The 15652-nt window shown below is 40.6% G+C and overlaps 2 protein-coding genes across 6 annotated transcripts in view; one reads left to right on the top strand and one right to left on the bottom strand.

Moving 5' to 3' along the window:
• Positions 1–1559, bottom strand: part of cryl1 (crystallin, lambda 1) — a 38743-nt gene extending 37184 nt beyond the window's left edge. Inside the window, exon 1 of the mRNA XM_034110619.2 lies at positions 1445–1559. Within this exon, the coding sequence (XP_033966510.1) occupies positions 1445–1485 (41 nt within the window). The 5' untranslated portion in view covers positions 1486–1559. The remainder of the gene's footprint in view (positions 1–1444) is intronic.
• Positions 1560–1862: 303 nt separating this feature from the next.
• The window catches only part of ift88 (intraflagellar transport 88 homolog), a 31844-nt gene continuing 18054 nt past the window's right edge, over positions 1863–15652 (top strand). For all 5 annotated transcript variants that reach the window (XM_034110490.1, XM_034110489.1, XM_034110487.1 and 2 more), the window contains exons 1-16: positions 1863–2074; positions 2380–2442; positions 2677–2736; positions 2827–2880; positions 3089–3152; positions 3362–3431; positions 3564–3654; positions 3821–3925; positions 4262–4364; positions 4453–4799; positions 5944–6014; positions 6505–6591; positions 6816–6915; positions 13705–13791; positions 14054–14240; positions 15399–15507. In XM_034110490.1, the coding sequence (XP_033966381.1) occupies positions 1955–2074; positions 2380–2442; positions 2677–2736; positions 2827–2880; positions 3089–3152; positions 3362–3431; positions 3564–3654; positions 3821–3925; positions 4262–4364; positions 4453–4799; positions 5944–6014; positions 6505–6591; positions 6816–6915; positions 13705–13791; positions 14054–14240; positions 15399–15507 (1718 nt within the window). In that variant the 5' untranslated portion in view covers positions 1863–1954. The remainder of the gene's footprint in view (positions 2075–2379; positions 2443–2676; positions 2737–2826; positions 2881–3088; positions 3153–3361; positions 3432–3563; positions 3655–3820; positions 3926–4261; positions 4365–4452; positions 4800–5943; positions 6015–6504; positions 6592–6815; positions 6916–13704; positions 13792–14053; positions 14241–15398; positions 15508–15652) is intronic.

Genomic DNA, 15652 nt, shown 5'->3' with positions numbered 1-15652 from the left:
TGAACTCTTCAATACAATACATTTTCCCATTCAAATGTTCACCCCTAGGGCTATGCAATGAGTAACACTAATGACAGACTGGAAAGACGCATGTAACATTTGAAGATAAAATGACACCTTTAACAAACAAAGTAAGAAGTATCTGACTTTCCTTATGTCTTTGTCCACTCCACTGCCTCAAATGATCTCTTGGAGGCACTTCAGAGACAGTACATTATTTCAAAATAAAAGCGTTTTGTGTAGCAGTAACACCAATAACGTAATTTTGGGTGACTGACATTTATTTGATATTATTAATAATAATTTGCTTTTTTTTATTACCATTTCAGTGTTATATTTAATGCTTGTAATGTTATGTAAATATAAATTAAATCTTTTAAATTAAAACTATAGGCTCCACTTCCATATGAACTTGACATTTTAAATAAATTGCAATTTATGTATAAAACCATTTTTTCTTTCTTTTTTATTTAGTACCATTGCAAAGACAATCTCTATTTATTCAACATATATAATGAATGTGAGTATTAGGTCAACGTCATGTATTTTGGTGTCTGCAAAAGTAAGTGACAGCACTTGCACCTTTTCTGTAGAATGACCCAGTGATATTTAGGATTTACTTTCCAGGGTTAAGAGAGGTCACTCCAGAGGACCGGCAAGTTTAGCTTAGTGTGTAGAAATATTGAACGGGGTGCAGAAATACAGGTTGAAATGGAAGTCAGGGATACTATTATTGTCCCCTAATTTTTTGTTTGGTCTCTAATCTTTCTGGCTCGTGGTTAAAAGCAGGTTTCAATTTTGTTGTATTTCGATCATCTTTTTTAATTAACAGTCAACACAAATATGGCAAGATAGTGTACATACTACATACAAATTCACTCTGTGGTTGGGTTTACAGCGGATTCTCTAATCAAATACTTTTCATGGGTTGAGAATTTCCAGTTTATAATCCTACTCCACTACTTTTGGGAAACAAATATTCATATTTAACAGCATAAGCAATTTTGGTGGAGATTTCAATGCAAAAACATACATTTTAACTTATAAATCATGATGTTTTATTAGGGTTAAGCTACCAAGCAGCCCACCTTCACCAGTAGCGACATTAAAGTAATGAACATATCAATGCCACACTTATTATAATAGAGTGATATATTATTCTTAAATTGTGCATTCTGCATTTTGCAAAAATGTAACTAATATGAGTAGGTTACATAATAAAAAAATAATTGAAAAGTACAAGACGTCAGGAACATTTCTGGAAATGTTAGCTACAACCAGCAATGCAATCACTAGGCCTAATATAAAATGATATGCAGTATATTACAAAAAAAATGCAAATGCGACAATACCTTATTAGCATAACTTTTCCTCAACTAGCTTAGCTCATTACCTGCTGGAAGCAATATTTTAAGTCCCTAAAAGAAAGTATGGTTTTGCTCACCTGCCGATCACAGTAATGGTATTCATGTCAGAAGAACTCATTTTAATGTATTTTGAAGAGATCAACAGTTTTATTCTATCGACGCTGCTGTACCGCCCCTCTAAAGTCACGTTGCTAGATACCGGTAAGGTAACCGAGAGGGGTCAAATGAACCCAAAGGAGGACAACATATCAATACATACATAAATCCGACATTGAATACCTGCACTGGTATATTATATGTTATAAAAACATAACGCTATCTTTTAATTTGAGACAAACCTAAAACGGAGCTCGAAACGACTAAAACCCAACGGGTAGCTTGCACTTGTATCCTAGCAACGGATGAAATCAACTTTGGCCAATCATGTAAAAGATGATTGGTGATTGACACGTAAGTGACCAATCAGAGGTTAGAAACTCTGAACTGCCCCTCCCACGCCGCGTTGAATTCTGGGATTTTATCCTGAAACGACAACAAACTAATCTTCGCTGTTACATCCGATAGATACCTGTTTTTTTGTCATTTTAATGAGCGTTTTGTTGCACAACCTCAGCAGGGAGAGAGAAATGGAACATGTGCATCTGGCTGTGGAGGAGGAGGACATTTATTCGGGTTACAACGACTATAATCCAACATTTGACTCCGAAGTAAGTTAGCATCAATGCTATTTTAGCTCGCTCTGAAGTTGGCATGTAGTTAGCTCAAATCCGTTAGCATTCAAGTGTAATTACAGCAAACAATGATACAAATTAATGATACATTTATTTTTTATTATTAAATTGCTTGCACAACATCTAATATTCATTATTTTTTTATTTAACAGGGACAGTGCACATTAATTAAAAAGTCCAGTTCCAACTCATTGAAAATGTTATCAATACAATATTTCATCAAATTGCATTTGAAAATGTGTATGTGAAGTTTTAAGACAAATTATTCACCAATTTTGAAGGAGTTGGAGAATGATGTGGGATTTCAACAAGCAGTAAGGACAAGTCATGGAAGGAGACCTCCTGTAAGTACCGACTGTGTGTTTTAGTGATACAGATGTATTCAACTACTGCCCTTATGTTCAATCTTGAGGTTGCTACTTACTTACGTACATTGTTATCTTCAGTATTTCGAGTTTATACTTCTACAACTTTTATGTGATGGCTTTAGTTTCTTTGAATTTACTGTTGGTACTGATACTTGAAAGTGAAATTTGAAGTAACATTATAAATGCAGTAAATATCTATTAATTATTCAGGTGACTGCTAAATTTCCTGGCACTGCCATTGGAGCTCGTCCATTAGCTACTGCATTTGGAGTAAGTACAATGACATGAAATAATATAAGAAGATATTTGGAAAAACCTGTTTTTAAAATGAAATGTTTTAATATTTATTGTTTTGTTCAGGCTCGGATCCCTTTGGCCTCTTCAATGGGCCGACCTATGACTGGAGCTGTTCAGGTGAGAGGAATTAAAGATAGTGCATTATATATTACATGACAGTAATTAATCTCATTTACATAGTACACATGCGTCATGAGTTTTAACGCAGTATAGTTTGTGTTAAGCGTTTTGTAGTGAAGTCATGTGTATTTTGACATCCTTTAAATATCATGCACCTTAGTGTACTGCTCAACATTAACTATAGCTCTGTTTCTGAATGTGACAGGATGGAGCAGCCCGACCAATGACTGCAGTCAGAGCAGCCGGTTACACCTCCTCCCTGACCCGTGGTGAGTTCAAGGCAGTCACAAACAGAACTTTATTGTCACTGTTAAAACTTTAAAAATGTGTGGGGCTCCCCTATTTTAGGGCCCTAGCCCAATTTTGGCAAAAGAAAAAAGTTATTATGCAATTTATATAAATAAACCTGTGTGTCCCTATTTGATTGTTATTATGTAAACTTTATGGTGTAATAATTAGTTTGAATTTGTATTTTCAGGCTCAAACTTTGACCCTCTGGGCCAGTCCAAAGGCCCTGCTCCTCCACTTGAAGGAAAGAATGAGGACACGTGAGTTGTCTCTCTTTTAACGGTTTCAGTGTTTTGGTTAGTGTTTTCCCCGTAAGCATTCTGTGAGCAAAAAGTCACATGTCTTAAGCAACATTATCAAACATTGCTAATGTTGTTTCTGGGCTCTTCCAGGCCTGAGGAGAAGATCAAGATCCTGGAGAAGAAAGTGAACGACCTGATAGAAGAGAGCTGTATGGCACAGAGCATTGGAGCCTTACAACTGGTCAGACTCTGTCATCCTTTAACATACTGTGTAGTAATAATGGCTGTTTTTATTTGGAGGGAAGGGTCTCCAAGTGAGGAAGTAAAACATTATCTGCCAGGAGTTGTTCATGTTGGCAGGTGCGTGTCTCCTTACTGTATGTAATGTTACTGATGTGTTTCTGCAGGCACTTGAAAAGGCCAAAGAGGCGGGGAGGAAGGAGAGAGCTCTGGTGAGACAGAGGGAACAATCTGGCAATGCTGAACACATCAATCTGGACCTCACCTACTCTGTAAGTACATCTGCTGTATTACAGATGTTCAAATGCTGTATAATAAAACAGTACTTACACGATAAGCACCTTTTGGAAAAGAACACTCCTTAAGCTTGTTTCTTTGTTATTAGTTACTTAATAAAAAAAAGCCCCTAGTTTTACATTCTAAGTAACTATCTGTGATACAACAAATGGTCCGTTTGAGGAGATCATTGGTGATGAAGTTTTAATTCTTACCACACCTAACAAATCAGCTACACAGCTCACAGAAAATGAGCCCCTATATTCTTGAATCTGTTCCTGTCTGATTTTATTATTTGATTTAGAAATGTTAAATTTGTCTGCTATCTTCAGGTTTTGCTGAACCTTGCCAACCAGTACGCGAACAATGAAATGTATCCAGAGGCTCTGAACAGCTACCAGGTCATCGTCAAGAACAAGATGTTTAGTAACGCAGGTGAGCAGAATGTAACATTATGTGATGGATCAGTTGTACCTTTGTTGTGGTTTTTCCCCACAAACTATATCTTTGCTGCCCGATCCAGGACGCCTGAAAGTCAACATGGCCAACATCTACGTGAAACAGAAGAGCTACCCCAAAGCCATCAAGTTCTACCGGATGGCTCTGGATCAGATCTCCAATGCTCACAAAGAACTGAGAATCAAGATCATGCAGGATATCGGCGTGGTTTTTGTCCGCATGGGCCAATATTCAGACGCCATAACTTCTTTTGAGCACATCATGAGCGAGAGCCCCAACATAAAGACGGGCTTTAATCTCATCCTGTGTTACTACGCCATCGGAGACAGGGAGAGGATGAAGAAGGCCTTTCAGAAACTCATCTCTGTTCCTCTGGGCATCGACGATGAAGACAAGTACATCCCATCTAATGTGAGTAGCAGTAATATGTTTATTTATAATTATTTAAAGGGTTATTTGTCTTTTCTCCCCTTGTTTGTGTGTGTGTGTACTGCAAGTGTGTGAATGTCTTAAATGGCTATGTCTGTTTGTTTAGACCACATGTGGCAAACTCAAGGCCCGGGGGCCAAATCAGGCCCTTGGTGGATTTAATTTCGGCCCGCAGGATAATTTCGAATTACTATTAGATCTGGCCCTCCGGTATATTGCACGCACACCCTCCCTCAATCCTGAGGGTCTCCTCCGCTCAGAGCCTGAGCCCAAACATTGATGACCTTGCTCCCGAGATGAGATGCCAAGTATCTGAACTAGCATCACAGAGCAGCACACTGACTTTAATGGATGTTTCCTTCTGCACTTTGTTTCTTGAGACAACAGGGCATGTTTGGTTTTTTCTCTGGGGGAAATAGTTTCTTTGAAGCTGTTGTTGGCCTGTGGAAAAATGTACTCATAAGAAATGACTCTGCAGATAGAGCCATAAGAAATGAATGCAACTGATTGTTTAATGTTGTTTTTATAGGCAATAATTTAAGCTTTGTTAGTTCCAGGTTTAATATGTGCATTAAGTTCATTTCAATAAGTTTTGCAATAAACATTGAACCAGTCCGGCCCTCGACTATTTTTAAATGTTGGCCCATTGTGTATTTGAGTTTGACACCCCTGGTGTATACTATTCACATTAAACATAAATGTATTTTCCCTTACACATCTTAAGACAATATCTTGGCCTTGATGTAGATGCTTTTTTATTTGAAAAACCACGTACAACAACGTAAACATGAGTAAGACATTTTTTTAATCAGATACCCTTTTCTGAATTACAATTTAGAAAATGTATTTTCTTTTGCAAACGAAAGTTACATTTTCCTATTACAATATTTACCCAATAATTTGGGGCAATATCAGCATTTTCTTTGGCTGCAAGAACATTACATTACAGAACCCTTTTGATCTTATAAAAATGAATTTACTTTGAACAAAAAAGCCTCAAATGTGTGTTATTTGGCTGAAAATGCAGTTAATGATTGGCCAAATAATATTTTACACCTATGACGACTGCATGGACATTCCCTGTCTTAGTATCTTAATTTTAACCCTGTCCTGTCTTTTCTCTCAGGATGACAACGACTCAAATATGGTCATCGAAGCCATAAAGAACGACAAGCTTCACCAGATGGAGAGAAATCTGTAAGAAAACTTTACACAATACAAACAAACATGATCATCCATATACTCCGGCAGTGGCTCAGTCAGTAGGGACTGGGAGCTGTGGGGTTGCCGGTTCAAGTCCCCGACCAGACCTAAAATATGGAGTGTGGACTGCTACTTGGAGAAGTCCCAGTTCACCTCCTGCCCTGCCGTGGTGCCCTTGAGCAAGGCACCGGAGACTCCCATTGCTCCCCGCTGTACAATAGCTGCCCACTGCTAGTACTAGACTCCTGGTACTTGGATGGGTGAAAAGCAGAGGACACATTTCACTGTGCGCTCTGCATGTGTGACCATTATTAAAGAGGGTTTCATCCCTCCCAAGTCTATCTATTCTACACCCCTCATGTGTTATCTTATTCAACAAACCCCCAGCCCACTGCATTTCAAATACAATGCATACCCTTATTTTCTGTGTTCCGTTTGATGTCCTAAATATGTGTCCTGTTTTCTCCCTGTACGCTGTATATAGCAAAGTCCTGGCTGAGAAGTACATCATGACCGCAGCTAAGCTCATCGCTCCTGCCATTGAAACATCTTTTGCTACCGGATTTGACTGGTTTGTTATTATTATGTTTGTTTTATTTGTCCATGTTAAATCTTAACACCAGGGGGCATACAATACACATCATAAATTAGATCAACTTACACATGCAAACAAAATAAAAATGCTGCCTCTACAGCAGCTTGCATGTGCCTGGTTAATTGGTCAAATGAACAGTACACAAAATAAATATTTATACATGCATAATTAACACTTATTTTTGTTGTGTTTGTTGTTAGGTGTGTGGACATAGTGAAGAGTTCTCAGTATATCGAGCTCGCCAACGATCTAGAGATAAACAAAGCGATCACCTACCTCAGACAGAAGGACTTCAACCAGGTGACTGTTTGAAGATAAAGAGCAATACCACTCAATTTACTCAACCTCACTCACCACTATTGAGCGAATATTTGTGACGATAATTGTTTACAAATGCTTAAAGGTGGGGTAGGTAATTCACTTCAGAAACACTTTTTGTTATATTCCATGGAATGCTCTTAACATCCCGATAGCAATGAATATATTAAATGCTTTGACAATAAATACATACAAAAATTTCATCTGTGGAAGCCGTGGTGCTGTAAAAAGCACGACTAATCATTTTAGCCGGCCCGGCTAAAGTAACTGGATGGCCGACCTGCCTGTCAGCAGGGCTGCACATAACTGGTGCGCATGCGCACCTCCGCCAAAAAAAGAGCACCGGGTCATTTGAAAAAAGGCGCATTTGCGTACCAAAATTGAGAGGGAGAGAGAGAAGGAAAAAGAGAGTAGAGAGGAGAGAGAAAGATATTTGCGAGTTGCATATGAACTCAGGGTCGGCACGTAGCACTGGCGTTATAGATGTTCGCCTAGGGCGCCAGATCCGGGGAGTCGCTGCGCTGGCAGCTCGGGAAAAAAACATTTTTGACCGTTGGTGCTAATCCTCATTTTCGGCCTTGATGTGACGATATTCATAATTAAGTAAATGTAACACCCTTTTTACCCCGGTTACACGTTTCATTTGCCCTGTACGATGGGCGCTGTAAGGGATGAAAATGGGGGATGTTATCTGGCGCCCGCAGCTCACAGCCAAAGTACGAGTGAGCGAGAAAGAGAGAAGGGCGCTGTTGTTATTAGAATCTGGTGCTAGCTGCTCTATCGGATGTAAGAAGAAGATGTTTCTACAATGATGTGGAGGGAGAGTCCTCTCCAGTCAGACTGAGAGGCTGATAACTACAGCTCAGTGAGGTAAAGCAGGGGTTCCCAATCTTTATTGTGCCAAGGACCGGCAGATACATAAAAAAAAAAAAATCGCGGACCGGTTGTCAATTTTAACTGATTTTAATATTTACTCACCAGCAGGTAGCAACAGAGGCTAATTGTATGTAACAGCCTGAACAAATACTAGAACAATCCAAAACATATTAACAAAGTGTAAAAAAAGAACCGGTGTCGTTTTTTGGGTTTTCGGAAAAACGGAAAACCAAAATCGATGTTATTCAGTTTTTAAACCAAAACGGGAAAACAGATAAATCAACGTTTTGGTTTTGTTTGTATGATTTACGGATAATCCAGTGATGGGAAAACGAGGTGTGTGTGTGTGTGTGTGTGTGTGTGTGTGTGTGTGTGTGTGTGTGTGTGTGTGTGTGTGTGTGTGTGTGTGTGTGTGTGTGTGTGTGTGTGTGTGTGTGTGTGTGTGTGTGTGTGTGTGTGTGTGTGTGTGTGTGTGTGTGTGTGTGTGTGTGTGTGTGTGTGTGTGTGTGTGTGTGTGTGTGTGTGTGTGTGTGTGTGTGTGTGTGTGTGTGTGTGTGTGTGTGTGTGTGTGTGTGTGTGTGTGTGTGTGTGTGTGTGTGTGTGTGTGTTGTTTTCAGAAGATATTATGATCGTGACGTTCTTCCGGTGCACGTCCGACAGCATTTAGCACTACATCGAGATTAAGATTAAACTACTTTATTTTGGGAACACCCGCATATAGGCTATGGAGTTAGCCAGATGTGTGTAAATTACTGTTCATGGTCATTTGAAAACAAATGCCGGTGTCGGACAGACACAAACACAGAGCTGAGCAGAGCACACACACACACACACACACACACACACACACACACACACACACACACACACATCATGCGCCTTGGTGACTGGACATCTCCTTCATAAAACTAATAAAAGGGGCAGTTCGATGTGTGTAGAGGTGTGTGTGGGGTTAACACGTAGCAGCCTGCAGTCTCTCGCAGTTCTGATGAAGGTAAACACAGCGAAGGCTGTGCGTAAAAAGGCACAGCTCTCGGCGCGCTGGTGCTGCACTTATCAGAGGCGGAGTTATACGTCCCGCTGCCTCCTGATGCTGCCTGCAGCCATTTCATGAAGTGAAAGAGGTTTTCCTTCTATGAAACAGCTGCGGGCAGCAGATACCGTGAGAGTCCCGGACATTAATTCATAGATCAAGGCAGACTGGTTTACTCTCCTGTTTTGACAATCCGGTGCTTAAACAAAGGCAAGGCAAGTTTATATAGCACTTTTCAACACAAGGCAATTCAAAGTGCTTTACAAAAAAATGAAAGACATTAAGAAAATGGCATTTCAAATCAGTCATTAAAAAGAAAAGCTAATAAAATAAACATATAGCTCTACACCCCTGGCCGACATGTCCTTAAAATGAAGTCCGAGTTTGAAATATATCTCAAATAATGTATGCACTGCCATTTCCCCACAGAAACATAACAGTCTGCAATTAAACGGTTGTCTTCTGTGCGCTCCTCTTCCTACTTGGCGCACCGGTAACTTTCTCGTGCGCACGAGAGGCTGAGACCAGGCTGAGCCGCCGAATCCCTCGGAACATCATAAAAACCATTTTCAACGGTTATCTGGTGAAAGATTAACTAGGCTACTGGATGAAATAATATGACTGGTATAGGTGCGAACATTAAACACTTTTTGAAAAAATATTATGATAAAATATTTTTATATATTTATAATTCTGCAAATATTACGATGCATTCACAGCTATTTCGCGCCCCGGCAGTAACACCTCCGCGGCCCGGTACCGTTCCGCGGACCGGGGGTTGGGAACCCCTGAGGTAAAGGACTCTTGAGTGTTTAGATAGTTCACTTTAGTCTAAGTTCAAACAGTTTGGTCACAATTTAAGCACATATTTCCAAGGCACTCCTTTATAATTATTGGGATAAACAGGTTTGAAATCATTCCAATGTATACTATAGGACAGTAACCAAAAACATCCTATGAAACTGGAGAGATAAAAAAATGCATAAATAAATGTTAAGGTAAAATAAGATATGAATGAACACAAATAAAATAAGTTACATTCATTCCTTATTGGCTATGGTAGGTTATTGGTTATGTTCACATACTTATTTGATTACATCCACTTGTCTAAGATGACAACAGAGACTTTCGACCAAGCATCTAATCACAGACTCAACCAGAGAGAAAGAAGTAGGCCTACATCATCAGCTACCATGTCTGACAGAGAGGAAGACAGTGAGGAGAACAGAGAGGAAGACAGAGGAGGACAGTGAGGAGAAGAGTGAGGAGAACAGAGAGGAAGACAGAGGAAGACAGAGAGGAGAACAGTCAGGAGAACAGAGAGGAGAACAGAGAGGAGAACAGAGGAAGACAGAGGAGAACAGTCAGGAGAACAGTCAGGAGAACAGTGAGGAGAACAGTCAGGAGAACAGAGAGGAGAACAGAGAGGAAGACAGAGGAAGACAGAGGAAGACAGAGAGGAGAACAGTCAGGAGAACAGTGAGGAGAACAGTGAGGAGAACAGAGAGGAGAACAGAGAGGAAGACAGAGAGGAAGACAGAGGAAGACAGTCAGGAGAACAGAGAGGAAGACAGAGAGGAAGACAGAGAGGAAGACAGAGGAAGACAGAGAGGAGAACAGAGAGGAGAACAGAGAGGAGAACAGAGAGGAGAACAGAGAGGAAGACAGAGAGGAAGACAGAGGAAGACAGTCAGGAGAACAGTGAGGAGAACAGAGAGGAGAACAGAGAGGAAGACAGAGGAAGACAGAGGAGAACTGTCAGGAGAACAGTGAGGAGAACAGAGAGGAGAACAGAGAGGAAGACAGAGAGGAAGACAGAGAGGAAGACAGAGAGGAAGAGAGAGGAAGACAGTCAGGAGAACAGTGAGGAGAACAGAGAGGAGAACAGAGAGGAGGACAGAGAGGAAGACAGAGGAAGACAGTCAGGAGAACAGTGAGGAAGACAGAGGAAGACAGAGAGGAGAACAGTCAGGAGAACAGAGAGGAAGACAGAGGAAGACAGAGAGGAGAACAGTCAGGAGAACAGTGAGGAGAACAGTGAGGAAGACAGTGAGGAGAACAGTCAGGAGAACAGTGAGGAGAACAGTGAGGAGAACAGAGAGGAGAACAGTGAGGAGAACAGAGAGGAAGACAGTGAGGAGAACAGTCAGGAGAACAGTGAGGAGAACAGAGAGGAGAACAGAGAGGAGAACAGTGAGGAAGACAGTCAGGAGAACAGTGAGGAGAACAGTGAGGAGAACAGAGAGGAGAACAGTGAGGAAGACAGAGAGGAAGACAGTCAGGGGAACAGTGAGGAGAACAGAGAGGAGAACAGTCAGGAGAACAGTCAGGAGGGAAGTGATGACAGCTTGTAGGATTACTGGTCGTGCTAATGTTGTATTGTGTTCACCTCTGCATGTGTGTTCTGTGTTCACCTCTGTGTGTTCAGTGCCGTGTGTCTGGCAAATAAAGTCAAGACCCCCTCAAAAGTTACGGTTTATTTCATTTTAAGGATGAGCACCAAGCCACATCTCCAGGTGCTCCTTTGAGAACCAGGGCAACAAAGTTATGTGCACCCCTCAGCCTTCCATCTGTGCACAAACTTATCTCGTGCCCTCATTGGTCATGTGCGCGTTCGTGTGTGTTGGAGGAGGGGCTCTGTAAGGAAGTCTGAAGGAAGGGGCAGATTTTCTTCGGTTGTGTACTTTCAAATTCTAGCGCACTCGAGCTGGTTTCTCCATTCTTACCTACCCCACCTTTAACCTAGGTAAAAAAAAAGGGGACCATCAGCCCATAAATGTATCAGAGTAGCAACTACATTTATTCATTGATAAAGTGAGTGGTATTCCCCTTTCACACAAATGTGAAATGTTGCTGATCTGGTCTTTGTTGGTCTTCACTTCCTTCTCATTCCCTTTTGCTTTCTGTCTTGTTTCCTTCCCATCTGCATGACTAAGGTTGAGGTATGTGTGCCCTCTGTTTATATGTTCACATTTAGACTGTAGATATGTTTTCCCTTAAAATCACGTGGTTATATATTCAGAAATATATTTGTATGTATTTAATATTCAACACTTTAGGGCTTCCTTATACATCTGATGCATGTGTGTGCTGCTTGTATTCTGTTGATGGACCGTGGCGGTGGTGTAACCTAGTTAGGGGTTTGTAATAATTATTACACAATACAATATCCCCAGTATATAATGCGCCTACAGTGACATAACAATGTTTAAATGTGGACAGTTTAATTGAAAAAGTTACATGTCTGATCAAAAAAATGCAATTATATATTTTGCATTTAAGAAAACGATTGAATGTATAGAGTGCCACAGTGACGCGTCCTAAAACCCGGATGTAAACTCCTTCCGGTTCCTTCGACAAAAAAAACAATGCAATTTCTCCATAGGATTTTGGAAAATAGCTGGAACTAACGTTTTGTTCTGCGGGATAATCTCCCGTCGTAGAACAAAACGTGATCTGTCTCTTCAATGTGTCTCAACCACAGACCTTAGTTCCAGCTATTTTCCAACATGCTATGGAGAGATTGCGTTGCTTTTTGTCAAAGGAACCGGAAGTGGTAAAATGCTCAATTCAATTAAATTCAAAACCTTTATTTATCCAGGTAAAATCCCATTGAGATCAATGATCTCTTTTTCAAGGGAGACCTGCAGATGCTAACTTACTTCCGGGTTTTAGGACGCGTCACTGCGGCACTGTATTGTCTCAGGATAAACCATAATGAGTTCAAGGAGCTTTAGATCACATCAGTTTGTTGAATGTCTGTAGCAGCGACGTGCAGTCAGGGGAGGCAGAGCCTCACCTGCCATACTTCAATGTAACGGAAAAACAACTAAAGAAAAACTAAATGGTAATAATAATAAAATGTCTCCACTGATCTGTGTTGTAAATGTGATGTCTGTTTGATTCCAATCGCTTTTTATAGTCAAAATCAGCAAATTTGCCGAGCTCCGCTACAACTACGGGTAGCGATGAGAAGTGAGGCAGGGACGAGCTCTGCCTCTCGTAAGCCCACAGTCTGGCTGGAGCGCGGGCACTAATTTAACGTGGGCACTTATTTTGTGAGCGCGCTCAACCTGTGGGGTGAGGTGAGGCACAGATGAGCTCTGCCTCACCTCAGAATGCGTCACCCCACAGAAACTGGCTGGAAAGCGGGCCCTAAGCGCATGCCTGCACCATCTCACTGTATGTCACCAATGTAATGTTTGTAGATCCCTTTATTACATTTATCCTCGCCATCCATAGTCTCTAAATAACTTATTTCACATATATATATTATATTTAGGCTCGCTGGTCTCATCAGACAACGGCAATGAACAAAGCACCAGGGGAGGCAGCCATAACCTATGCCGCACTGAAGGGGGCGCACGTGAGCCCACAGGTTCTTGTTGCTACTGTTATTCCACGCAGAGACGGTAGACTCAAACAACAAACTAGACTTTTGAAACTAGAGAGATAAGGAGGACTTTTACAAAAAAGTAATGGAGATTGTTGTCCAGAAGGAAAGCATGGACTTCATCTTCAAGTCAAGGTAAAACCACAATTGTAATGAGAATGGGATCTTACTAAGAAAGAACAATCCAATATTTAGATTTTGGGTATCCTTTTGTTGAACGGTCTGTTTAAAATTATTCGAAGCATCAGACTAAAAAAGCTTTTGAAAATAACCGAATATTTCGATTAAGGTCAAAATATAATATTTGTAAATCTGACTCTGAAAGAGTCCGTGCCTCACCAGCCATGAACTTCACCGCACGTCACTGGTCTGTAGGTGCTTTACATATTGGGGAAATTGGCGGTTACTTACTTGATACAGTATTACTTTAACTATAAATTGACCGTTTTTTTTAATCATGTGTTACCAGGCAGTGGAGACTTTGAAGACATTTGAGAAGAAGGACAGCAGAGTGAAGAGTGCTGCAGCCACCAACCTGTCCTTCCTCTACTTCCTGGTAAGATCCTCTCATAGACATATCACACGAGTCTCAGATCATTGTTATATGTAAAAATCGGGGTTTGACATTCATTTAGAAGCTTTATACCATAACGACATCATATATATATCTGCACTGAAAGTGATTAAATGCTCAATGACACTGTGGGTGTTTGCTGTTGATTACATTTGAAGATAAACGTTTGTGTTAAAATGATGATGGAACTACAGGCGTCATTATCTATCGCATGCTTTTTCTGTGTTAATTTCCCCGCTTACAGGAGAAAGATTATGACCAGGCTGACCGATACGCTGACCTCGCCATGACGGCTGATCGCTACAACCCCGCTGCTCTCATCAACAAAGGAAACACGGTGTTTGTGAAGCAGGACTATGAAAAGGCTGCAGAGTTCTACAAAGAAGCTTTGAGGAACGATTCCTCCTGCACCGAGGCCCTCTACAACCTGGGTAACATCCATCTCCATCATACAGTTCAAGTTTCATGTCCAACAAGTCGAGTGCTTCACAACATCATGCCCCCTCTTATTCTTATCTTATTTTGCAAGAATAATCCGGGAATTTCATCGGGATCACTCAAGAAGAATTAGAGAAGTTTAAGGTTTGATCCATCATCCTTTTAGCGCTTAGTGAGGCATGCTTTCCTGATTGGTCAGTTCATACACTTAGCTGTAAGTCTTATCATGTTCTTAACAGATCAAAGTTAGTCTAAGTTCAGCAGCACAGAGCTGACATCTTATCTAGATTCAATCAAATAACATAAAAACATTTCTCCAAAGAATACATCTGAACATGTCAACCGACTGTAAAGTACATCGTAAGGACTTGATGTGTGGCCTTCTTCAGGGGAAGAATTGTGGTTATCACAGAAGCATTTTTTGAGTCCTATCCTTAGTAATATTTACTATGCTGAAATAGTAAAAACTTAACCCCTTTTTTAAGTCAAGTTTTAGACTTTTAAAATGGGGTCAAATTAGTCTCAGATTTAGCTTTTAACCAGCAAAAAGAGAGATTTAGTGATTTTATAAAACATGTTTTTTTAGTATAGTCTTTTTTTTATGATAATATTGTTTGTAAACATTTTCACAGTTTATGTTTTAGGACTTCAGTGCCATCTCATCTTGTCCGAGAAAAAGCTTGATAACGAACATATTAACTCATCGGAAGTACGTTTAAATATATTAAAGTTAAAGGTGGGGTAGGTGATTCACTTCAGAAACACTTTTTGTTATATTCCATGGAATGCTCTCTCGATAGCAATGAATACATGAAATGCTTTGACAATAAATACATTAAAAAAACATCATCTGTTGAAGCCGTGGCGCTGTAAAAAGCACGACCAATCATCTGAGCCGGCCCGGCTAAAATAACTGGATGGCCTACCTGCCTGTCAGCCTTCCATCTGGGCACAAACTTATCTCGTGCCCTTATTGGTCATGTGCGCGTTCGTGTGTGTTGGAGGAGGGGCTCTGTGAGGAAGTCTGAAGGAAGGGGCAGATTTTTTTCGGCTGCGTACTTTCAAATTCTAGCGCACTCGAGCTGCTTTCTCCATTCTTACCTACCCTAGCTTTAATTTACAGTTGTTTTTTAATCTCTATCCACTCCTAGGTCTGACCTATAAGAAACTGAGTCGTCTGGATGAGGCTCTGGACTGTTTCCTGAAGCTCCATGCCATCCTGAGGAACAGCGCTCAGGTCATGTACCAGCTGGCCAACCTGTATCCTACTGATGAAAAAAGACATCTGGTATATCTGTCACATGTTTGTCTGTTAATGCTTCAAACCATTGTAGCGTGAGATAATCGAGATGTTCTCAAAGTTCGCACTTAATCCACGCCCTCCTTTCTTCTCAGATGTTATTGA

This window comes from Pseudochaenichthys georgianus, chromosome 21 (genome assembly GCF_902827115.2).
Source record: "Pseudochaenichthys georgianus chromosome 21, fPseGeo1.2, whole genome shotgun sequence".
Classification (NCBI taxonomy): domain Eukaryota; kingdom Metazoa; phylum Chordata; class Actinopteri; order Perciformes; family Channichthyidae; genus Pseudochaenichthys; species Pseudochaenichthys georgianus.
Note: the sequence above shows the minus strand (reverse complement) of the source record. Positions and strands in the feature narration are given on the sequence as shown.